The sequence below is a fragment of the Dermochelys coriacea genome, chromosome 8, assembly GCF_009764565.3.
Source record: "Dermochelys coriacea isolate rDerCor1 chromosome 8, rDerCor1.pri.v4, whole genome shotgun sequence".
Taxonomy (NCBI): Eukaryota; Metazoa; Chordata; order Testudines; family Dermochelyidae; genus Dermochelys; species Dermochelys coriacea.
Genome location: NC_050075.1, coordinates 7,363,369 through 7,387,855, shown reverse-complemented (window position 1 = coordinate 7,387,855; position 24,487 = coordinate 7,363,369). Strand labels below are relative to the sequence as shown.

General features: G+C 50.3%; 1 protein-coding gene across 4 annotated transcripts in view; it reads right to left on the bottom strand.

Annotated features, from left to right (window-relative positions):
• FLT4 (fms related receptor tyrosine kinase 4) overlaps positions 1-10,835 on the bottom strand; it is a 100,797-nt gene extending 89,962 nt beyond the window's left edge. For 2 of the 4 annotated variants that reach the window (XM_043490644.1, XM_043490645.1), the window contains exon 1: positions 10,495-10,835. In XM_043490644.1, the coding sequence (XP_043346579.1) occupies positions 10,495-10,552 (58 nt within the window). In that variant the 5' untranslated portion in view covers positions 10,553-10,835. The remainder of the gene's footprint in view (positions 1-10,494) is intronic. The other 2 variants (XM_038414285.2, XM_038414286.2) reach the window with 1 other exon arrangement.
• Positions 10,836-24,487: the final 13,652 nt, after the last annotated feature.

Sequence of the window (24,487 nt, the reverse complement as noted above, 5' to 3'; positions counted from 1 at the left end):
ATATAGGTAGGAATTAAACCATCCCGGTGGAAACACAACTATGCATAGTTATAATGAGCAGCAGAGGCCAGCCTCTCTAGAGGAGGTGACAGTATAAGCAGTGCGTGAATAATTTTAAACCAGAAATTTACTCAATGCTTTGTGCTTATTTGTCTGCTCTCCGAATATTTGCAAAATGTGTGGTTTCCTGGGTGTTATTATTTGAATGTATCTGATGGTTTCAAAACATTGTTCTAAGGAATGATCACAGTTCTCCGTGAGTATTCGATTCTCGAGCACCGACATTTCAGATATGTTTAGGTGGAATTGGCAAGGGAAGTCACATGGTATTGTTTCTAGTTCCCATTGGATGAGTATGCACGTGACTTTGAAATTCACTTTACATGAACCTGCGCGTCAGTGACACCTGAATGCACAAATGTTCATGGAAAGTAAATACAAAAAGCATCTGAACCTAGCTGAAGTGAATTCATTTAAAAATCCAAGAAAATGTGCACAGAAAATGGTTAGGTAATCCAAGGTCATGGCATTGAGTGCAGTATGGTGGTAGCCTAGGCCCTGATCCTTCAGAGACTTTTGTACATGCTTAACTAGATGCACTGGTGATATTTCTACACTGCAACTGGGAGGTGTGACTACAGCATCAAAGCTAGATCAAAGTTAGCTCAGGTATGTCTACACATACTGCAGTCGCACCTCCTGATTGTAGTGTAGACATAACATGGGAGTAACCCCACTGAAGCCAATGTGCATGAAGTTAAGCATAAGCGGAAGTCTGCCCTAGATAGATTTATGCACTGTTGTAGCAGTGTCAATCCCAGGATATTCAAGAGACGAGGTGGGTGAGGTAATATCTTCTATTGGATCAACTTCTGTTGGTGAGAGAGACAAGCTTTCGAGTCACACAGAGCTCTTCCTCAGGTCTGGGAAAGGTACTGAGAGAGTGTCACAGCTAAATATAAGATTGAACAGATCATTCGATCTTAGCATTACTTATGCTAAACTATCTATCTGTTTGCTCTTGTATTTAGCTGTGACACCCCTAGAACCATTCCCAGACTGGAGGAAGAGCTCCGTGTAGCTCTAAAGCTTGTCTCTCTCACATACAGAAGTTGCTCCAATAAAAGATATTCCCTCACCCACCTCGTCTCCTTGTAATATTTGCCCAGCTCACACAGAATATATTGTTTGCAACTATTGCACTTAGGATGCTGGTCCCTTGGCTTCAAACTCCACTGCACAGCATATGAAATCAAAGTTGTCTAAATTACACCACTCTGGGGAAATTGTCGTGCCATCCCACTGTGCAATGCAGAACAGGCCACCCAGTGAAGTGGCTGTGCCCAAGCCTTGCCCAGCTCCACAAATGTGTGTGACCAACCTACAAGAAGGTAAAGCCACGGGGACTATGGGAAGGCTCCTGGGCAATCAGTGGCTGAGGAGAACATCCAAAACCAGTAGGAAAATAACTTCACAGCTTCCTGTTGCATCACCTGCTGGTCCAGATTCTGACTGCAGTTATACCAATGTGAATCCAGAGTCTTCCACTGACTTAAATGTAGTGGAACTGAGAGCATTAATCCTGTCAATGTTATTAGGCCATTTATCTTGCTTGGTGTTTGCCCGTCAAAAAAACCCCTCTTCCCATTGTTTCTCTTTGTAATACATCAATTACGATGAAAAAAGGATAAATATCTCGTTGGTACCAGAGGATCTTAATGGTATCCCCAAATGCAGGATAAAAAGCAATGAGTACAATGTTTTCACCCTACTTTGAGGCACTTTGATGTTTATGGGATGATTTGCATGAACACATACATTGTAGAGGGATATAATACGAATATTTCGCTAGTTTCTGAGCCAGTGAGATGCATCTTTCACCAGGAGAGGATGGAGAAGAGATGAGGCACATGGTGGATGTTCCCCTTGATATGGTTCTCTGCTTGACTGATCTTTGTGTATATAAGGCACATCTGTGTCTAGGTGTGGGGGGCTCATATGTGCACCGCACGAGGGAAGCATAGATAGTACACATGCAGGTGTGTGTGATGTTTCATAGCTCCCTGGTGCACAGACCTGCCCTTCCACCCCTCTCACTCCACCCAGCTGACACGCCCCGAGTTACCATGCCACACCATTGTTATCACTGGCCTTGCTGTCACATCATCACCATTAGTAATTGGAAAGGTCTGCCCAACCCTGGATCCCAGCCAGGAGGCTTTACTCCAGGATCTCCCGCCCGCCCGCCTGTGCAGTCTCATATCCATCAGCCAGCTTGGATGCCTGCAGCAGTGCTCCACAGAAAGACGTCATCACTTCTCGCCCTTGATTGCCTTGTAAATAGAATCTGGTGTGGTTTAGGCACAAACAAGCACGAGTGCAAAGGGAGGGGCTGAAAATGTCCTCCCCCCCGTCATACCCAGAGGCGGCGTTTATAAAATAGCCAATGAAAAATGGAGCAAGGAGGCAGCCCACGTTGCCCTGGATAGAATGAAAGCTGCCTGTTCCCTGCAGGCTGCCCACCATAAAGGGGTCCCTGGGCTGTTATCAGGCAGTGACAGTTTCCGCCATCAGATCCCTCCTGTCCGTCAGGAAAGCTAAATAAGGAACATCGCTCAGGCGGCTGCAGGAAGAGGGGAAATGCAGGACATCCGGCCCAGCTGCCAATTTTTCCTTTCCCATGAACCACTGCTGACCTCCACCAGCGAGAACCTGGACACCAAGCCTGGCATCAGGGCTGCTCATCTTCACTTAACCCTTGGGAGGTTAGCCACACTGGCCAATCCAAGCGCAATGGGCAACCCAAACCTGCTGTCAGGTTCCTTGGCTTAACCCCGGGAGGGATGGCGTGTTTGTGTGCAAGGCACCACGTCACTTGGTTTAGCACTGCCATGGGAGCTGGAAACCAAGGCAGCTTGATTCCAGCACACCAGCTGGCCTTCACTCAGTGACCTGGAGTCGCACCGTGCAAAAATTTAACCCTTCAGCACCTACAAGCTGCGGATTGGCGCAGCTAGAAATCAGAATGGTGTCTTCTACACCTGTGCATGTCTTTAGCTTTTTAGAGGCAGCTTTGCCGCTTCTTGTTTGCATTAAGATTGCACACGAATCCCACGATACTAGTTGAGTCTACTCCATTTTGAAGCTACCGGGACCAGACTATGTCTTTCCAGAAGCTGATCTGAGTTCTGACCAGCGTGAGAGTTGCTGCGATAGGAAGACAAAATTCACCCCCTGCAGTTACTGCTCTGCCAATGCTCCAGCATAAAGCCCAGGAGGTTCAGATGTGTCTATGACATGGTTTCTGTCTAGCCCGTGTCATGAACATCACCACGGGTGGTTACGGCTTTTGACCAATCAGACAGCACATTTTCATCACAAAATCGGCAATTAGTTCACAATGCAGAGGCAGATGAGAATGAAGATGAATGGTATTATTGTTACCATAACACAGAAGGAAGAACAGAGCGAGAGCCAGAATCAGAGGTGATTTTAAGTGTCTGCGCCGGGTCTGATCCATGCCTTTTCTGTATGTTACACCAACTTGGATTTATTCTATGCTCCCTTCGAGTCCTGTCCATTTATCCATATGTGACTTGCATCCCATCTCACACATCGCTTCTGAACTGGCCTAGGTATAGCAGGCCATGTACACAGGAGGCTGAGCTGGGGTAAGTCACCCCCAGGGATCAGGGGAGAGGAGTGCTGCAAGAAAAGTGACTAAGCTGGGAGTAAGAAGGTGTACATGAAAGGATAGTCAGCTGCTATAATTTACTTTAGGTTCTTCAGCATGCAGACTTCTTCAGTTTTGACTCCCTGGATTAAATCATGGGCCCACTGAAGTCAATGGGAGTTTTGCCCTGGACATCAGCAGGGCCAGGATTTCACCTACTTCTATATCACCATATGCATCGCCTCTGAATTTAGCCCTGAGTATTAAGTGACTTGCCCAAGGCCACAGAGCAAATGCGTGGCAGAGCCAGGCTCTGAACTCAGGAGTTCCTGCCTCCCCGCCCCCTTGATCTCTCGCAATTCCCATTTCCAGGAAGGCTTGCTATGTTGCTTTAACAATGAGACGCTGCAAATGAGCAACAACACTTTACGCTGAAAACATCATAACAATTCTGACCACAGAGGAAACACACCCCTGGGACTAATCTAACCCTTCACATTAACAACTTGAAATAAGCAACAAAGGTCTGGGATAGCCAGAGGCAATAAAACCTTGGGATTAATTTAACCAGTCGCTAGATGCCAGTGCAGCTGCGGCTGTATTTCTTTGCTCATAAAGGAGATATTATGATTCCAGATAAGAGCCCAGGGAAAACTTAGGCTCTCGTCCCAAAGAGCAGACAGTGCCGTGAAGCTTGCAAACACCACGTGTACAGTTGTCTTCCGCTGAACACTATGACAAATGCTACCGTCCCTGGGTGTTTGTCTGAAGGAACTGCTACAGTCAGTACCTTCTGCGTGGCCTGTGTGCTGCTCCCACCACCACAAGCCTTCGGACTGGATCCTCCCACCCCTCTGGTGACATAGGCGGAGATTTTCGAAAGAGGCCTAGGAGCTGGGCATTGGGCAGCTAGGTCTCCTAGGCAGCTTTGGAAAAATCTCACCCAAAAAAGTCGGAGACAAAATGAAATGAGGTGTGGAAATCTCTTCTTCAGTAGCATCGAGGTGTAAGTGCAACCTCACATCTACTGGCTCAGGCTGTCAGGTTCTCACTGCCCACAGACTCCCATTGTTGATCATAGGGGATACTCCATGTAGGATCACCCCAGTAAGTGAACTCAAACTGTGCTACTCCCTTATGGTTGGGTTGTTACTGTCAGGTTTCTCATGCTGTAGGAGTACCCCATCAGCTGGCTCACTCTGTAAGGTTCCCCCCTCATCACTGGGCTGTTACCATAGGATTCCCTCAGCCATGGGTTCTTATTGGGTTTCCCTATCATGGGGATTTAATGTAGGATTCCTCCAGTAGTGGGGACATACCGTAGGGTTCCTGTCATGAGGCTGAGACTGTAGAGTCTCCCACAATGGGTGCTGTCTCCAGTCATAGAAAAGACCCCAAACTCTTAAATAACTGAAAGAGGGATGGCAGGTAAAACCAGGGTTCTCAACCTTTTTCTTTCTGAGGACCCCCCAACATGCTATAAAAACGCCACGGCCCACTTCTGCCACAACTGTTTTTCTGCATATAAAAGCCAGAACCAGCGTTAAGGGGTAGCAAGCAGGACATCTGCCCAGGGCCCCATGAAGCTAAGTTCCTTGGGCTTCAGCTGCAGCCCTGGGGCTCGGGGCCCCAAGCTTCAGCCCCATGAGGTGGGACTTTGTCTTTCTGTCCTGGGCCCCAGCAAGTCTAATGCTGGCCTTGCTTGGCGCATCCCCTGAAACCTGCTCACGGACCCCCAGGGGGCCCCAGACCCCTGTTGAGAACCACTGTCGTAAAACACCCATTTGGAAGCTTCCCCTTCTTGATGCCCGACCGCAGCCCGCACCATCCTCTCTGTAAAGTTCCTTCTGCACTGGACTCTTAGCTGCAGTGTAACAGTCAGCTTCATGAGGAGGTCACGTCTTGTTGTGGTTCCCATGGAAGGCAATTCTCCCTTTTCTTCTGCAAGAAATTCCTGCAGGGAGCTGTAAAACCACAAGCTTTCTCCCCTGTTACTTCTGTTAACCAGGGACACCGGTGTCTTCCCATGCCAAGTAGGGCAGAAGTGGAAAATGTAAAGCTAACAGTGAGATATTCTAACCTCCTACGCTGTGATCTCATGCCCTAAGCAGAGCCGAGCTTGGTCAGCACGCGGATGGGAGACCGCTAAGAAAAACCTAAGCAGTTCTGGCAACCCCCTAGGTAGCTCTTCCCTATGAGCTCGTATTGTCCCACACTGGTAGGGGGCACCCTGCTGCAGGTGGTGTGGCCTTCAGAGGAGATGCACAAATCAAGGTCCACAAGCGTTAAAAATCTCGTGGTGGTTTTTGCAGGAGTGGGGGGTGTTTGCTCTGGTATTCTGGTCACATCCCAACTAGGCAATGCTATTTGCTCATCAGACTTGCTCTTCCCTTTTGAAATGAACTATGTAGTGTTGGAGTGCACTGTATAAAGGCTGCCCGCTTCCCCTCCACAGGGGGTGCACTGCCATGAGAGGTGATGTGATCTCTGTATAATTTTCAAGGCTCAAGGCACAGCTCTACCCCGTGTCCTCTACTACTGCTCTCATACTTTCCTGCTCCATCTAGCCTGGTCTCCTCAGTGTTCCCTTTGTAGCCTTCCTCCCTGCCTCCCTTATGCTTGGAACGCCTTCCTTCATCTTGAGCACACTGCTGGCACTCACCACACAGTTAATTAAAGTAGAGTTAATAAATCCATGTCTAAACATTGCACCTTAGGTTGCACGTTCTTGAATCTTTGCATGAAGGACGTTATAGAAATGGCTGGTATTATTACTAACAATAAATAAGTCTGGATGTAGCTGCTACACGCACAAGATGCTAGTGGTACAACCAGCTCTCCACCACACTCATGCCAAGGCTGGAGATGTATTGCCATTGAATGCAAACAGAGGGATGACTGAATGCTCTTGGAATCTGGGTCAGGGACTTTGGTCAAAGTGAATAACTCTGTTCCTGCACATGTATCCTGGCCATCAGTGGGATGGTGGGATGCTTACATCCTAATGTTAAGAAGATAATCCCTAAAATTCAATGAGCTGGCCAGACTGTCCTGTCCAGGTACTCCCCTCCTACGACTCAAGTGGCTAGTCAGGTAGACCTTCCCCGCAGCAGTCAATAGGATGGTCAAGCTTTCAGACATTCCACTCCCACGGAGCTTATTACACTGGCCAGACCCACTCAGAACGGTGGGGTGACAGTCCTATGCAATTCCAGCCATGCAATATCCATTGCCAAAGGGAAATACGCTGCACTGACCCTGATGCTCTCTTTTGTGGCAGTTTAGATCTGTCAGTGTTGGATTTACTACCTTAAAACACCCAACCTGGCTTCTGATCCAAGAGAATGTTGCAGTGAGAAAGGAGGGTCTAGAAATCCTAATCCATGAACTCTGATACTCATATACCCCCACCCCAGATACCTACTGCATTTACCAAATCATATCAGTCAATCAGATAATTGGTCGTGAGTGTGGGATATCAACCAGGATAGAACAGAATAGCTCTTGCATACATCCAAAGTGAGCTGTACACTCCAGTTTCTCGGAGGATAAGCCTCTGCACTTGCCCACAATTAGGAAGATAATTATATTTGTCTAATAGGGGTTAATGTGGTGAGGAGTTTGTGGACACTTCACATTGTTGTGCTCCACTCCAGTATATCCTTGGTCATAGGTAGAACTGAAAAATAAGCCATATGTTCCTTGGTAGAGTCCCATGTTTCATATGCAGGTTTCCCTGCTTCTTAGCAATAATATTTTGCCCTTATATAGCACCAGTTAGGTCCAAAATGCTGTACAAACAGTTAATTAAACCCACACATCACATCAGTCTTCATTGGGCCAGACACTCATCTTACCAAAGCCTTCAGCACTAGGACAAGAGGAAAGAATTTAGGAAACAGCTGTAAGAAGCTTTACAAAATGCCACCAGAAGAGCTTGGCTGGAGCTCCAGCAGTGCCACAAACGTGTGCTGACACATTGCAGCTGGAAAGCTCCATTCCAGCAGCAACAGGCCAATGTGTTCAACCCCATGTGCTCTAGCCCAGCAACATTAGGTCCAGTACAACCTTTCCTGGCAGCACATCCCAGCGCAGGGTGCTCCCTGCATTGGTGTGGCACATTCCCTTCTCTACTTCTTTCCTGCCCCTCATTTCAGAGCGCAAGTCAGACCCCAAGCCTGTCCTTAGTGCTAACGCGGCAATGAGGAGTCATGAAGCTGAGGTTACAAAAAAGGTTAATTATGATCCAGAAATTGATCCTCTCTCCTTTGAAGTTTCCTGCACTGTTATGTGCCTTGTGGTCTCGCTCTGATGTTACACTGCACATTTGAGCTGTTGCAATTTGTGCAGTAAAAGCACTGGCCCAGCACCTGCTCCATTGTGTCAGTGCCAGTCCAGAGCCTGCTCCATCCCAGCTGCCCTACCCCAGTGCTCACTCCATCCTGACACCACCGGCCCAGAGCCTACTCTGTTTGGCCTCCTGATACCTGCTCAGTCCCTGAAGAGCTGGCTCAGCATCACTCCATCCTGGCAGCAGAGGCCTGGCATATTTTGTTTCTAGATACACCCAACAATCGAGTGGGCTTCTCCCAGCGCTCTGATATGGCTACGCTGGCCCAGAGCATTTCGCTGCTGGATGCACCCACCGAGCCCATCACCATCACTCCAGCACCTACTCCATTCTGGCTATGTGAGTTCAGTGGGCTTCGTTCCTAGATGCACCCATAGGACCAGTCACACTGCCCAGGAGCATCCTTGGGGAAAAGCAACCCAAGGGACTGTGAGGGGCTCTGCTTCTTGAGGGGGCTGTGCAGCCCTGGGTCTCTGTGTAGGTTGTGTATCAACCTGACCTCATATTCTGGCCATGGGACCGGAGGCTGGAGCATATGATTTATGAGGAGAGGCTGAGGGAACTGGAATTATTTAGTCTGCAGAAGAGAAGAATGAGGAGGGATTTGATAGCTGCTTTCAACTACCTGAAAGGGGGGTTCCAAAGGGGATGGATCTAGACTGTTCTCAGTTGTACCAGATGACAGAACGAGGAGTAATGGTCTCAAGCCGCAGTGGGGGAGGTTTAGGTTGGATATTAGGAAAAACTTTTTCACTAGGAGGGTGGTGAAGCACTGCAATGGGTTACCTAGCGAGGAGGTGGAATCTCCTTCCTTTGAGGTTTTTAAGGTCAGGCTTGACAAAGCCCTGGCTGGGATGATTTAGTTGGGGATTCGGTCCTGTTTTGAGCAGGGGATTGGACTAGATGACCTCCTGAGGTCCCTTCCAACCCTGATAGTCTATGATTCTAACTCTCCGCCCAAACCACCTTGTTGCCCCCCCAGAGTGCTGTTGGCGAGAGAAAAGTGGTTCACAGCCCACTGTGCTGGGGGCCTAGCGAATTTGTGCCGAGTCTGTGGGAGGCAAGCTCTGGTCCCCTGGGGAGGCCGCACCGGAAGGGGTCTCATAATGCGCTTACAGAGCACTTTTCCTCTGCAGAGCGCAGCACAGACAGACATTAACTAATTAATGAATGACGTTAGGAAAAGTAAATAAGCCATCAAAGTGCTCCTCCCTCCCAATTCCCCAGCCCCAGAGCTCGAGGTGGACAGAAGACTCCTTTGCAAATGGGACAGGGGCTGTCCCCCGTGATACAGCATGCCATGTTCCCATGCTGGTCACGGACACAGGTACAGATTAGCCACTGACCCATAGTGCTCCCCATAGGGGGGTAGAATGGGGCAAAACATTTTAAAAGACCAGTGAAGTGAGAGACCCGCATCCCACCAGAGGGGGCCAGCGCAGGACCCCAGGGTCAGCCATGGGAAAGGCCTAGCTGGTCCCACCCAGTCCATCAGCCTGGGGGCCAGTGAAAGCTTGTTTCTCCAGCTACTAGTGCTCCAGGCTGGGGGGAGATACCCCACGCCCCTGACGCATGGCTGGGTGCAGCGCCTTCACATAGGAGCGCCCCCTGCGGGCAGGCCGAGGGACAGACTCAGTCCGTCTTTGACTGGGTTTGTATTATCAATCAAAGGGGGACCAGCTAAAAGCAAAAGGTGGCCGGCGGGGGGTAGCAGATGCCGGGGGGGGGGTAATGAGGAGCAGGGGAGTTGCAGACGCCGCGGGGGAGGGTGATGGGGAGCAGGGGGGGTAGCAGATGCCGGGGGCGGTGATGGGGAGCCGGGGGGGTAGCAGTCCCCGGGGAGAGAGTGGGGGTAGCGGACACCGGGGAGGGGGGTGATAAGGAGCGGGGGGGAGCAGACGCCGGGGGGAGGGTGATGGGGAACGGGGGGGGTAGCAGACCCCGGAGAGGGAGTGGGGGGGGTAGCAACCCCCGGGGGGGTGATGGGGAGCAGGGGGGGTAGCAGACGCCGGGGGAGTGATGAGAGGGTAGCAGACGCCGGGGGGAGGGTGATGGGGAGCGGGGGGGGGTAGCAGACGCCGGGGGGAGGGTGATGGGGGGTAGCAGACGCCGGGGGGAGGGTGATGGGGAGCGGGGGGGGGTAGCAGACGCCGGGGGAGTGATGGGGGGTAGCAGACGCCGGGGGGAGGGTGATGGGGAGCGGGGGGGTAGCAGACACCGGGGGGGGATGATGGGGGGTAGCAGACGCCGGGGGACAGGGCTCATTTGCGAACGGAGCTGGGCTCCCCGAGCCGGCAGCAGCCCCAGGGACAAGGTCCCGCGCCTGGGCGCGCTGGGCGGGGGGGAGTCCCGGCTCCGGCACCCCCTCTTCTGCCCTGCCCAGCCCGGAGCCGAGGGCAACCTCCGGCCCCGCAGCCCCCGGGTCCCGGCGGGGCCCCGCTCGCGCCGCGGAGCTGCCCCGGCGCCTCACCTGCCTCCGAGACGATCCCGATCCAGAGCCAGAGGGACAAAGTGCAAACTCTCTTCATTTCCAGCGCTCCGTGCCGGGGGGCGTCGGGAAAAGGCCGGGGCTGGAGGCTCCCCTGGCCCGGGCAGCTCCGCGCTGGCTGCGGGTTCAGGCGCAGAGCCCCGCGCTGAGCTGTGCAGCCGCCGGCTCGCCGCGCACAGGAGACGCTGGCCCGGTGCGCAGGGAAGGATCGGGCCCCGCGTCCTTTTCCTTCCTCTGCTCCTGCCAGCGAGCCCCGCGCACTCCCCCTGCACCGCGCTCTGCGAGCACTGGGGCGGCGTGTGCACGGGAGGGGAGGGCGGGGGGCGATGGCCGGAGGGGAGGGGAGGGGAGGGGAAGGGAGGGGAGGGGGTCTTAGGGCAGGGGAGGGGCAGGGCAGCGTGGGGGCGATGGGCAGAGGGGAGGGGAGGGGTCCTAGGGCAGGGAAGAGGCAGGGCAGGGTGGGGGTGATGGGCAGAGGGGAGGGGAGGGCAGGGGGCGATGGGCAGAAGGGAGAGGGGGGCAAAGGGGAGGGTGGGGGGCAATGGCTGGAGGGGAGGGGACGGGGTCCTAGGGCAGGGGAGGGGCAGGGCAGGGTGGAGGCGATGAGAGGGGAGGGGGTCCTAGGGCAGGGGAGAGGCAGGGCAGGGTGGGGGTGATGGGCAGAGGGGAGGGGGTCCTAGGGCAGGGTGGGGGGATGGCCAGAGGGGTGGGGAGGGGGTCCTAGGGCAGGGGAGGGGCAGGGCAGGGTGGGGGCAATGGGCTGAAGTGAGGGGCAGGGTGGGGGTTATGGGCAGAAGGGAAGGGAGCAGGTCCTAAGGCAGGGTAGGTCGGGGGTGATGGGCAGAAGGGAGGGGCTTCAGAGGGGAGGGGAGGTTGGGGGTGATGGGCAAGAGGGAGTGGAGTAGGTCCTAGGACAGGGCAGGGTGGGGGTGATGGGCAGAATGGAAAGGAGGTCATAGGAGGAGGGGAGGGAAGGAGCAGAAGGGATCCACTGATTTGTTTTCAGTATGTTTGTATCCCTTCCTTCACTGGCTGGCCTGGGAGGGAGTCATCCCTGTTAGTGTCTCTGCTGTGGGGTATTTGCTGGGGGTTGCAACTAGGGGGCACCAGCACATTTCAAGTGAGAGCTGCAAGGTGTATCCAAGCACACAGAGAGGCAGACGTGCCCTGGTGGGCACACCTGCTACGCCCACGCACACATACCCATGGCCACCTACATGCACAAACAGGAACACACGGAGGCACACAATGTTTACACGGTGAACACACACAACTGTATGTACACGTGCAGGCATGTATGTACATAGATGGATCCAGACACAAATCTACATGTAGGTACACCAGCGTACTACACCTCCCTCCCACCCAAAGGAACACACCCATGCGTTTAGTGCCCTATATGGTGTATGCAATTGTGCAAGTCATTGAATGAAGCTTTCTCTCCATCTGCAACAAGCCCACTCCTGGGGCCCAGGAGTGCTGATTACTGAATGCTGTTTCCTCCTCCAGCTGTTTGTTGATTTGTTTCCTTTGCTTTCCTTTGCTAGCCCCATTAGGAAACCTAGAACTGATCCTTCAAAGAATTTCTAGGCCGCAGGCAGAGCGTGCCCAGGGAATTTACAAGCATGTTGGTTAGTGTAGGTGCTAGGGATGGCACTGCCACCAGGGTAGAGTGCACTACAGGTCTTTGCACTAGTCAGCTGTGTTATAGGATGCAGCCATCTCCTTTAGAGATGGCAGGAAATGCCATGGCATGCCTTCTGGTATGCTCAGTCAGCTGGCAAGGGAGCACTGATTCCTTGCGGTCTCAGAGGTGTTGACAGCCTGCGATGTACTGGCTTTGTGGGGGTATGAATGAGTGAGAGAAGATATCCTCTAGTGGCTGACCTGCAGAGAGGATAAGGAGCCTACCACAGCTCCTTTTACAAATCCCGAAGAGCTGCATGCTGGGGGTGTGTGTTTGTGTGTGGGGTGTATTAGTGAATTTGGTCTGTCAGCCGGTGTGTATCCATGACTGAAGCAGAGTACTGCAATGCACAGCACTGGACCTTCCCCTTCACTCATGTAATGGATAGTTTTGGATCTGTGAACTATCTAATACATTGAGACTACTCTCTTCCATCATTCCCCTCCAGCTACAGCCAGGGAGTTCTTAAATTACAGAGGGTACAAAAATAGCTCCACTCTCGCCTCTGTGGGGCAGGGGGAGTCCTCTCCCAAAGAAAGCTGCAAAATAAAATAAATTAAAAAAAAAATCAAAGCAAAACAGCCATAAAGACATGCCATAAAATAGCAACTTGTATATGTCATTGACTGTAGAGCCCTTACAAATTACATTGAAGACTCAGCAATCTGGACACAAGTCCTCACGTACATTGCATATTTCCATAGTAAAAAAAACAACCAACCAAAAAAAACAACAACAACAAAAGTCCCAGGTCTGTACCTTAGAGATTTATGAATTATACAACTTTGCAGACATCACAAAAGAGGCCTGGAATGAGAACCATGTGTTCTGAGTTTCAAAATGGCATGGAATTCTATTGTGTGTTTAATTGCATCCCCAAACCTGTGGAAAAAATGCACCACGCCCTTTTCCCAAAGCCATCAAAGGAAATCTAAGCAGCTACAGATATTCTAAAAGATTCGCCCCCCCCCCACCATAAGACACAAATTTGGAGATTCGACCCCCTAAAATGTCTACACATGCACACACAGTGTATCCTCAGTACCCATCTTTCAAACTCTCTTTAGAGGTCAGAATTGGCAAAGACTCCCGCATTTTCACCTGAAATTTCCATAAAAAAGCTTTCGTGACCTGCTCAAAACTGCCAAGTTCTCATACGGCAATACCCCCCACTCATGGTTCACAATGTCCATTCTTCAGTTCAAGAACTTTCCAAGTAGGAAAAAGATCTGTTAGTTTAATTTAGCCAACAGTTATTACAGAATAACAGTCTACCTGTCAGGACAATTTTAGATACCACCATAGGCCAGAAATACCATCTGTAATTCTAGATCAGAATCTAGAGCAGCAACATCCCCAATTGTGCAGCAGCCCATGTCCCATTTTGGAGCAACTCTGCAAATTTCTGCAGCAGTCCCTTCTGGAACAGTGAAATGGATCATCACTGTATAGTTCTATTGCACTAGGGCTGAAGAACCCCAGTGAAGGAGCTGGGCCCACTGTGGTAGGTGCCTTAAATATAAGTAACCAAATAGGCAGTCCCAGCCCCAGAGGGCTAACAGTCTGTACGGACAATGGGGATTGGTGAGACAGAGAACTGAGAAATGTTTTCTTAACGTTTCTGTAAACATATGTTTAACATTCTTAGGGGACTCAATTGCTGGTGAAGCTCTGGAGCCTGAGCCTGTCTATATATCTATTGATGGAGTCGAGGCCGCAGGGTGAGCAGCAGCTGTCCACATTTCTCCTCCCTGCTCTGCCAACATGATTCAGCCCTAATGGGGAGGGACCATCTAGAATGGCGAGTCTGTGCCCCCCAGTATTGAGATTGCCAAAGAGGGTGCCAGCTGTGGGGGCAGTAGGGGTTGGTGACGTGGGAATGGGACAGAGAGAGAACGTGTTTCTTTTCACTAGCGAAGTGAAGATTGTTTTCCTGAGTGTCTGGCATGATTCTCGTAGAACATTTGACAGTATGAGCTTAGGCCTCCTACCCTTTGAAAGGCTATGAGAGGCAAAACACATTTTTAACTCATGGCTATGGAAATCAACATCAGCGTGGAGATTTTCTGTGATCACCTGTTTTAATCAGGAGAAGCAAAGACAGACACCCACCTGGGCATGGACCAAGTGACAAAGAGGCAGCTAGCTTCAGAGAGTGACAGATGAATCACATGGCTCTGACAGACAGGTCCAGGAGGAAATACAGCTCTGCTCTTCTGAGGGACTGGCTGTTAAACTGATAAGAGAGGACCGCTAGGGGTGGAAATGATGAAACTTGGCTTCTATTTTACCTACTCACCGTTCCCCTGAGGATGCCAGGCTGAGGGGTAGCGAACACAGAACTCAATCAGCAATCCCAGGTGGGGAAGGGTGTATTTGTCACCAGAGCAATAAAAACAGCATGACACAGCTTATGGAACAGCCTGGAATTGGTCACATAGGGGATGTCTCACACTGTGCCGCAAAGGGGTCTGTCACCCAGCCTTTACCACACTGCCATCTAATGGTGGGAAGTGAGGCAAATTTTCCATCACAAACCCAGGGTTACTATGTGACTGACGGGGCCTTTCTATTGTTGTATTCTTGGGAAACAAAAGGATCTTATTTTAAAATCTTACCCTTCCCACACCCAAAAAACCCAACAAGTGGAATGAAGTAATCACGTTTCTATTCAGCTAAAGCGAATGATGAGACTTGGCGGCATCTTCCTCTCTCCCATGGTTCGGTCCACTCAGAGTCAATACCCAAACAGGTTTCAGAGTAGCAGCCGTGTTAGTCTGTATCTGCAAAAAGAGCAGGAGAACTTTTGGCACCTTAGAGACTAACAAATTTATTGGAGCATAAGCTTTTGTGGGCTACAGCTCACTTCATCGGATGCATAGAATGGAATATATAGTAAGAAGATATATACATACAGAGAACATGAAAAGGTGGAAGTTGCCATACCAACTCCAAGAGACTAATTAATTAAGATGAGCTATTATCAGCAGGAGAAAAAAAACTTTTGTAGCGATAATCAAGATGGCCCAGTTCAGACAGTTGACAAGAAGGTATGAGGATACTTAACATGGGAAAATATATTCAATGTGTGTAATGACCCAGCCACTCCAAGTCTCTATTCAGGCCCAAGTTAATGGTATCTAGTTTGCAAATTAATTCCAGTTCAGCAGTTTCTCGTTGGCGTCTGTTTTTGAAGTTTTTCTGTTGTAAAATTGCCATCTTTAAGTCTGTTACTGAGTGACCAGAGAGGTTGAAGTGTTGTCCTACTGGTTTTTGAATGTCATGATTCCTGATGTCTAGATTTGTGTCCATTTATTCTTTTGCGTAGAGACTGTCCAGTTTGGCCAATGTACATGGCAGGGGGCACTGCTGGAACATAATGGCATATATCACATTGGCAGATGTACAGGTGAATGAGCCCCTGATGGCCTATGATGGTGTCGCTTGAATAGATATGTGGATAGAGTTGGCATCGGGCTTCGTTGCAAGGGATAGGTTCCTGGGTTAGTATTTTTGTTGTGTGATGTGTGGTTGCTGGTGAGTATTTGCTTCAGGTTGGGGGGCTGTCTGTAAGTGAGGACTGGTCTGTCTCCCAAGATCTGTGAGAGTGAGGGATTGTCTTTCAGGATAGGTTGTAGATCTTTGATGATGCGCTGGAGAGGTTTTAGTTGGGGGCTGAAGGTGACAGCTAGTGGCATTTTGTTATTTTCTTTGTTGGGCCTGTCCTGTAGTAGGTGACTTCTGGGTATTCTTCTGGCTCTGTCAATCTGTTTTTTCACTTCAGCAGGTGGATATTATAGTTTTAAGAATGCTTGATAGAGATCTTATAGGTGTTTGTCTCTGTCTGAGGGATTGGAGCAAATGCGGTTGTATCTTAAAACTTGGCTGTAGACAATGGATCGTGTGATGTGTCCTGGATGGAAGCTAGAGGCATGTAGGTAAGTATAGCAGTCAGTAGGTTTCCGGTATAAGGTAGCGTTTATGTGACCATCGCTTATTAGCACTGTAGTGTCCAGGAAATGGACCACTTGTGTGGATTGGTCCAGGCTGAGGCAAACAGACTCCCATCCAGGGCACTTACCAATAGCCTTGATTCAGCTAGGATGGCATGGGTTGTAGGCTGCAGTTCCTCTCAGCTGGTGCAAGGGGGCCACACTGTTAGCCGTCTTGAAAAAAGAAAGGCTTCTTCCCAAGAAATACAACTGATGTGGCTTTGCAGATAGTCAAGGCATTGTCTCTGAAGAACTGTTGGAGCTTTCCGCAGAAGAAATAGGTGCTTCCATCATACAGTACTAGCAGATTCAGAGATGGGGTGTTCCAGGGTTCATTAATATAAATTAGCACATGAGGTTTAGTGACATGAAAGACATGGTTCATAAACCCCACCCCCCACTGTCCCTCAGAGGTTCTTGTTAACTGCTGGAAATAGCCTACCTTGCTTGTCACCATGAAAGGTTTTCCTCCTTTCCCCCCCTGCTGCTGGTGATGGCTCATCTTAAGTGATCACTCTCCTTACAGTGTGTATGATAAACCCATTGTTTCATGTTCTCTGTGTGTGTATATAAATCTCCCCACTGTATTTTCCACCAAATGCATCCGATGAAGTGAGCTGTAGCTCACGAAAGCTTATGCTCAAATAAATTTGTTAGTCTCTAAGGTTCCACAAGTACTCCTTTTCTTTTTGCGAATACAGACTAACACGGCTGCTACTCTGAAACCCATAAACATCTCTGTGTCACATGTGGGTCGTGTGCAATGGGTTTCGTGCAGTGGGCTTCCGTAGCAGCAGGTCTCTCGGAATGCTAAGCAGGTGTGGAACAGAAACCGTCCCATTCAGATAACAGTCAGCGATTAAGCATCTCTCATATATGGCCCTACTTCAATAAAGGTTTAAATAATGTGCAGAGTAAAGAAAGGCCTGAGGCCTGTTTGAAATGGAGGCCTCGACAAAGAGTCCCCAGCTGCAGCCTATTGGTTTGATCCAAGAACCTGGCCTGGCTTTGGGCTAGCTGCTGCCTTCATGCCTCAGGCTGCGATCATGAGTCAAGCAGCAGCACTCATTGGGATATGGGTTTATTAACAAAGTTCACCAGGAAACAAGAACTCCCACCCAGCCTTCCAAACTGGCTCATGCCCTTAGTGCAGGGTTCTTATGCCTGGGCCTGCGGAGAGTTTCCTCTAGCAGACTTATCCTCCATGCTCCAGCTTTCCTAGCGAGCTCCTGCTCCCTGCAGCAGGCTGTACCCCCGGCTCCTCTACCTGGGAGCTACAGGGGGCTTCTATGAGCAGAGCATCTTACGCAGCTGACCTGCTCCTTTGAATCACCCCCAGCAACTCCTGGGACTTCCTTTCTCTTATTTACAGCCCAGAGGCCTGACTGAGTCACAGGACCTGCCTGTCATGCAACATGGCTCATTTTCTCCACCTGGAGAGGCATATGAAGCATCTCCCAGCAGGGGCCGGACCCATTCTCCTTAAAAGGCCTGACACCCTGTGGCAAACCCTTCCATTGGGTGGGACAGGGCTCTTGTCCTTTTTAGCAATGGGGCTTGCAGCAATGGGGTTGGGAACGCTGGATGGGGTGTTACAAATTATTCTTTTTGCAGTGTTTCTCTGGGTGGAGTCAACCCCGCTTCATGGACTCAGCTGACATCCCCTTGGTTGCAATGGGACTTTAACCTGCTGTTGTCACCTTCAGACCTACAGTGATCTTTTAAACTACCTTATCTGGGGTGGGTCCAATTTTTCCACCTAAGGCCCATTGGCTGCAGCCTTAGGCTGATACTGCTAAATAGGAAGCTTGTCTTATTTTCAGAATGTCTCTCTGGCAGTGGGTGATTTCCCCCTTTTTACGAAGTTATTCTCTCTTGCACTTTTTGCAGAGGCTGAAAGGATGCCCAAGGGTTTGGTGCAGCAAGTTGTTACCCTCAGGTCTGCCTGCTGCCCCAGCAGACTCCGTACTCTGCCATTGTTACTTGTGATGACATTACACCATACAAGTGAGATGCTAAGGAACAGATTCCTCTGGAGTAGTTGGTAGGAAATTGAGTATATAACCCAAATGTAGTAATACTCCTTTGGAGGGTGGAGCTAGAGGGATGGGCATGCATGTTTTCCAGAGTTAAGGTATTGTAGTGAGACTCAGGGGCCCTGGCTTCTTTGACACTCCTCTGTGTGATCTTCTGCAAGCCACTTACCCTTTCCCCTTCCCCTTCTTGTCCACCTTGTCTATAGACAATGTAAACTCTTTGGAGCAGGGACTGCCTCTCACTCTGTCTTTGAACTGGGTTTAGCGCAACGGAGCTGGAGCCTCTAGCTTCTACAGCAACACAATTGTGAGAGGTGGTCTGTACGTCTTCTGGCAGTTGTTTCAGAACACCATACTGGAGCCAAGTATAGCCTTACACCTTCTTCTTAGTGAGTGAGCAGCATATAGTCTTCCACAAAGTGCCATAGTGTATTGTTGTTAGTTTAGTGATGTATTTTCTTCTTCAGGGGTGCTGCTGCAAGCAGCAATAGCATTTGCTCTCCATCTTAATTCTATCTAGAGCAGGGGTGGGCAAACTTTTTGGCCCAAGGGCCACATCTGGGAATAGAAATTGTATGGTGGGCTATGAATTCTCACAAAATTGGTTTGGGGTGCAGAAGAAGGTGAGGGCTCTGGTTGGGGTGCAGACAGAAATGAGTTCAGGGTGTGGGAGGGGGCTCTGGGCTGTGGCAGGGGGTTGGGGTACAGGAAGGGGTGCAGGGTCTGGGTGGGGGTGTGGGCTCTGGGGTGGGGCTGGGGATGAGAGGTTTGGGGTGCAGGAGGGTGCTCCAGACTGGGATTGAGGGGTTTGGAGGGTGGGAAGAGGCTCAGGGATGGGGCAGGGGGTTGAGGTGTGCAGGGGCAGGGGTGCAGGCTCCGAGCGGCGCTTACCTCAAGTGGCTTCTGGAAGCAGTGGCATGTCCTTCTCCGGCTCCTACATGGAAGAGCAGCCAAGCGGCTCTGCATGCTGCCCCATCCCCAGGCACCGCCCCGCAGCTCCCATTGGAGCACCGGAGAGGGCCATTGGAATGCGTAGGAGCCAGAGCGGGACTTCGCCATGGCTTCTGGGATCCTCATAGAATGGTCCTCAACCCTGTGCCCTGGCTGGAGCACCAGAGTGGGGCAAGCCCCAGACCCCGCTCCCCAGAAGCTCACGGGCTCGCTGTAGTTTGCCCACCCCTGACCTAGAATATATTTTTGGCACAGAGTTGCTTCCTGGCATTGGTGCTGGGGTTGAGATTTCTGAAGGTGGTTTGCCCAATGCCATTTATAAATAAACCAGTTATGCTAAATGAATCCCCCAACTCCTCTGTGCCGGTTTCTCCTCCAATGGAAAACTGCTCCTGCTCAGCAGAGGGTGGCAATACTAGAAGCTTGTATGAGATCCCTGATGAGAAGCAGGTAAATATATTCTTACTGCCCATAGCGCCTCTCATTCTCTCTCGTCGTCCACTTGATGATGTTCTTCAACATACCTGCATTGGACCATTTTTTGTTCCTTGCTCATTATCTTATCAATTGCTTGTTCTTGTTGTGGCTGTGTTATCCCTATTCTGCACTGTTATAGTTGATTAGTAAAATGCATTTTTCATAAAGCCCTGCAGCAAGGGGTTAGAGTTTGCAATGCTGATTGTTGTCAGACAGATTTTAATGGTGCACATGAAACTATAGTGAGATGCAGAAGAGCATTTTACATGCTTAGAAGAATGTGCTTAATTTACCTGCCACACTCTGCAGACCACAACAAACTCGCAATTCAGAGTGCTCTGCCTGCAGCGGGAGTCTGCCTGTTACACCCATATTGCCTGGCTGCTGGGAGGATAATATGCCCTGGATCAAACTATCACCTGGAAAAGGAGGCCATACCCCTGAATTATGGCATCACCTGGGACAGGCACATCGCTACATGGACAGTTGCAAATGCTTGGGTCATATCTCTGCCAATGTCTCATTTCCTGACAGCGACCCTGCAGGGTCTTCAATGTGCTTCCTCCCCTCCTGACCCCCAGTGCAGGCTGTTGTCATTTCAGGTCCCTTCCTCACAGAAGAGGATATAGGTCAAGGGCATGCTAGCACTCAAGAGGGAGACCTTCCTGGGCAATCAGGCTCTCTCTGCAGAGCTGGTGATCACCTTTCAGACCCCACTCTTGTCATCCCAGTTCCCCTGGCCTCTGCCTTATGGACAGTGTGAAACCTTTGCCTGGCTTTTCCCTTGCCAAAAGGAAAAACACCCACCCCTTTTAAAAATACAATCAATATTGTAGCATTGTGCAGCTGCTGTCAAGTATTGTTATAACAAAGAGCAGCTAATTCAGGAGGGTAGGGGGTGCATGTGTAAATGGGGAACTGTACTGAGGTTCCTCCCCCAAGTGCAATCTGACAAGGCACGACCCAATGCTGCAGCCTCATTTCAAGAACAGCATCTTAAAGAGGCAGGTGGGCAGTGGAGCAAGGCTCAGAGAGGGAAAGCAGCAGGGGGGCACAGTTGCTATAAAGTGCTGTCTAAAACCAACATACATTTAGAATTAAGGGATTATGTTCCTGGTGACTCAATTTTTGCTAGTTCTCATGATTTGGGACAGCACCAGAATCCCCTAAGCAGTGTAACAGCCTGTTATTGCCAGCTGCCAGGATAGCAAACGCAGAACGAGTCCCAGTGCTGCATTCATCTCAGCAGTGACATTATGGGTGGGCATCACACGGACACATGGAAATCTCCCACTGGGAATTCTGATGATTCTAACAGAGAAAGTCAGTTACTTAAGCGGAGCAAGAACTAGCAACGGCATGCGCTCAAGCAGTCAACGTCATGCATGTTGTCATTGGAATGCTAGCTATAAGGCTGCAGTAAGAACACAGAGCACATGACATGCTGTGCTAATGGCAACAGCCAGCCCATGACACCCCAATGAACTCAGCCACAGCAACATTTGCTTTGTACCCTTATTTCCCCCAGCACTACCCAGTTACACTGAGGCTCTGTGCCTAGCTCTGCCCGTGACTGGCTGTACACACCCTTTAACCTGTATGTGTCAGACCCCTCATCTGAAAAACGTGGACTGTAATATTGAGCTAGGTCCTCGCGTGTTGTGAGGTGCTCTGAGAAGCAGAGTTTTGGATTGCAGTTACCAAATAACAGGTCTGACGAGAGGTTCACAGTGAAACTATCGCAGCTGGGTACCGAACAGACAGAGCGATGCTCCCGCTGCCTCACTGTAGGGACAGAGCTATGCCACTTTTCTGACTGAAGTCCCCATTCGTGGGGGTATTTAATCCCGGTGCAGTATGGGTGGGTCAGCCAGTCTCAGCTATGATTAAACTGTCCTCACCTTTCCTCCTATCCTGCCAGAGTCCACATGGACAAAACATCCCCAGGAACTGGATTTATCCCCCACAGCAGGAGATGTCAAACAAACAACGCTTTGCTGCTCTGTTTTTATTTCATCTGTGGCCAGCAGGCTATGAGGGGGCTAGTTCTGTTCCAGGACTGTCAGGGAGAGGGCAGAGCATGCTGCTTGGGATCAGTGCAGTACACGCAGCCAGAGCCTAGAAGATGGATGGGGAGGGAGTGCAGCCTGTAACGCAGCAGTGTACTTAACAAGAGAGATCTCGATTCTTGGAAGGGGCAAAACAAGGCAGCAGCACATTAAATGCACTCCCCTGCAGCTGTGGGCCCATTCCTAGAGCACAATTGGTAATTGCCTCTAGGTCCCATCCATCTGAGCCAATGTTAGAGCTGCCCTTCTAGCTGACCAGTCCTTAAAGAAACAGTCACACTAGGGCCATGTACCCCATGTGACATCTGCCCCTTCCCACTGCTGAGCCTTTAGTGCCAGGCTGCCAGGTCTCAGAAAGGCCCATTGTTTCTGAAGTCCATCCCCATGGTAAATCCACAAGATTTAGTGTCATGGGGGAAGTGGCCCCTGACAGGCAAAGAACCTTTCCCCATCCTTCAACAGATAAGAGAAACAGAAGAGGCAGGTGGTAAGGGAAGGGCACTCTTTGTACCAGGAACTAGATACACCACTGCAGTCACACAGTATCAGCCTGGCTTCCTGAACAACCCACGAGCCTTGGCAGCCCCACCTACTCGCAGCCCTTAATCATGAGCGCACTACACTGAAAAACAGCTGCCAATGGGCATTTGGGCTTTACAGTAAGCCAGAAAGCCAAGCTTCTTAGGATCAAGAAAAGGAGTACTTGTGGCACCTTAGAGACTAACAAATTTATTTGAGCATAAGCTTTCGTGAGCTACAGCTCACTTCATCGGATGCATTTAGCTCACGAAAGCTTATGCTCAAATAAATTTGTTAGTCTCTAAGGTGCCACAAGTACTCCTTTTCTTTTTGCGAATACAGACTAACACGGCTGCTACTCTGAAACCTTCTTAGGATCAGGAATGTGTGCTCTTCATCCAGTACTTGGGACTATATAATCTTATATTGGCTCTGGCCTCTGCACTGACCTCAGAGTAGGATTATGGTGAGATAAACATGACAATCCCATCCACCCTCCATCTCCACAACATCAACAATTCTCCTCCCTCCTTGACCCTCAGGCCTGCTCACTCTTGCCAGCCTGGCCTGGATCTGCCAGCTTGGCTGTGAGACTCACATCAGAGAGTTTCCTGGCTCCTTTGGAAATGCTGTTGACAGATGAGAAGTAGTGAGCCAGCTGGGGCTGCAGCCCGTTTCCCAAACCTAAGAGCAGCAGCAGCAAGAATATATGCAGCTCCCCCTCCAGCAGCCAAAACCATCTTCCGGTTAGCGTCACTCCAAACCTGCTCCCAAGAGAGGCACGAGTCGGTACAGTACAAGTGAGTACAGGTACTGCAACAACTTGACAAAGCAGTGGGTAGGAGCCTCTCAACAGGTGCTATAGTGAGGGCAGAATGGTATTCACTCACTTACCCAATTAAAGGGAAGTCATCGTTTTAAGAAATGCAGTGTTGGTGAGAAGGTGGATGCTGCAAAAGCTTCCCCACAGAGCTCTGCTTGGAATGGTTGGTGTTAGGCCCAGTCTGGCCCCCTCAGTTTTGTGGTGAGCAGTGTTAGAGGGGTCTCTACTCACCACTGGGTGCCTCGAGGCTATGTCTGGGGAACAGCTCTGCCCAGTTGGATGCCTCCTTCAATCATTCATGCTGACACTCCCTTCAGGAATTGCAGTACTCCCTCTTTGCAGCTCGGGGCTCCAGCCAGGTCAGTACAGTGTCCCTTTCTGGGGTAAAGTCTCACCAGACTGCCTGTCCATGTATTGTTCCTGGCCAGCCTTTACCTCAGAGCTATACCACTTCCCCAGTGGGCAGTAGGGGAACCTGGGCCTGCCCACTACTCCAGGTTCCACCTCAAGGACTCTCAAATCAGCAGTCAAAGATAGCACTATCCCAAACCTTGCTGCCTTTTCCCTGAGCCTTTTCCTACTCCACCCCATCAGGCTCCCTCCTTCAGGGCCAGGATCCCAGGCTGCTTCTGTCCCTGCGGGTTTCCTCCTTTGCCTTGCTAAGCTCAGAGAGTGACTACAGGCTTCTGCACTGCAGCCCTTTTCTGTCCCATCTTTCTGGCCTCATACCAGGCCCACTTGCTCCTGCTCAGCTGGGTTCCATCCTCAATTAAGGACTGCTTATCAAGCCTCATTATCCCTCTGGGGTGGCCTGTCAGACTAGCATGGGAGTGAACACCCCATCACAGGCAGAAATGCAAACCCAGTTTGTTCTCATATCTGACTGGAGATGGGATTTGAAACTAGGCTCTAGAGGGAGAAGACCAGGGTTCCCCCCCAGAACTGCATGAAATTCAAGTACTCTAAAGCCAATAGAACTAGGAACTAAAAGATCTAGGCAGCCATAGAGCAGTGTGTAGAAAGGATGATCTCAATCAAGCAGGGGCTGCTTGGCATATGGGGTGAAAGACAAGGATGCCTGATGAACTCTATGGTAAGGCCAGTGCTGATCCTGTCTCTCTCCCTGTACCATTGTTTATTATGTAACTCCATAGTGTGTTTAGCGATACAGCTGGGACAGAAGATGGACACAAAGTAAAGCTGTATTGTCTAAGGCTTGGTCTACACTTAAGTTAGGTTGACAAAGTTATGTCAAAAAAGAGATATGAAAAAACCACACCCCACACTAATGTTGGTATGCTACTCTAACCTCACCGTAGATGCAGCTGTGTTGTTGGAAGAACGCTTCAGTGAACACAGCTACCGCCCTTCAGGGAGGTGGTGTTCCTACACAGATGGAAAACCCCCTTTTGTCTGTGTAG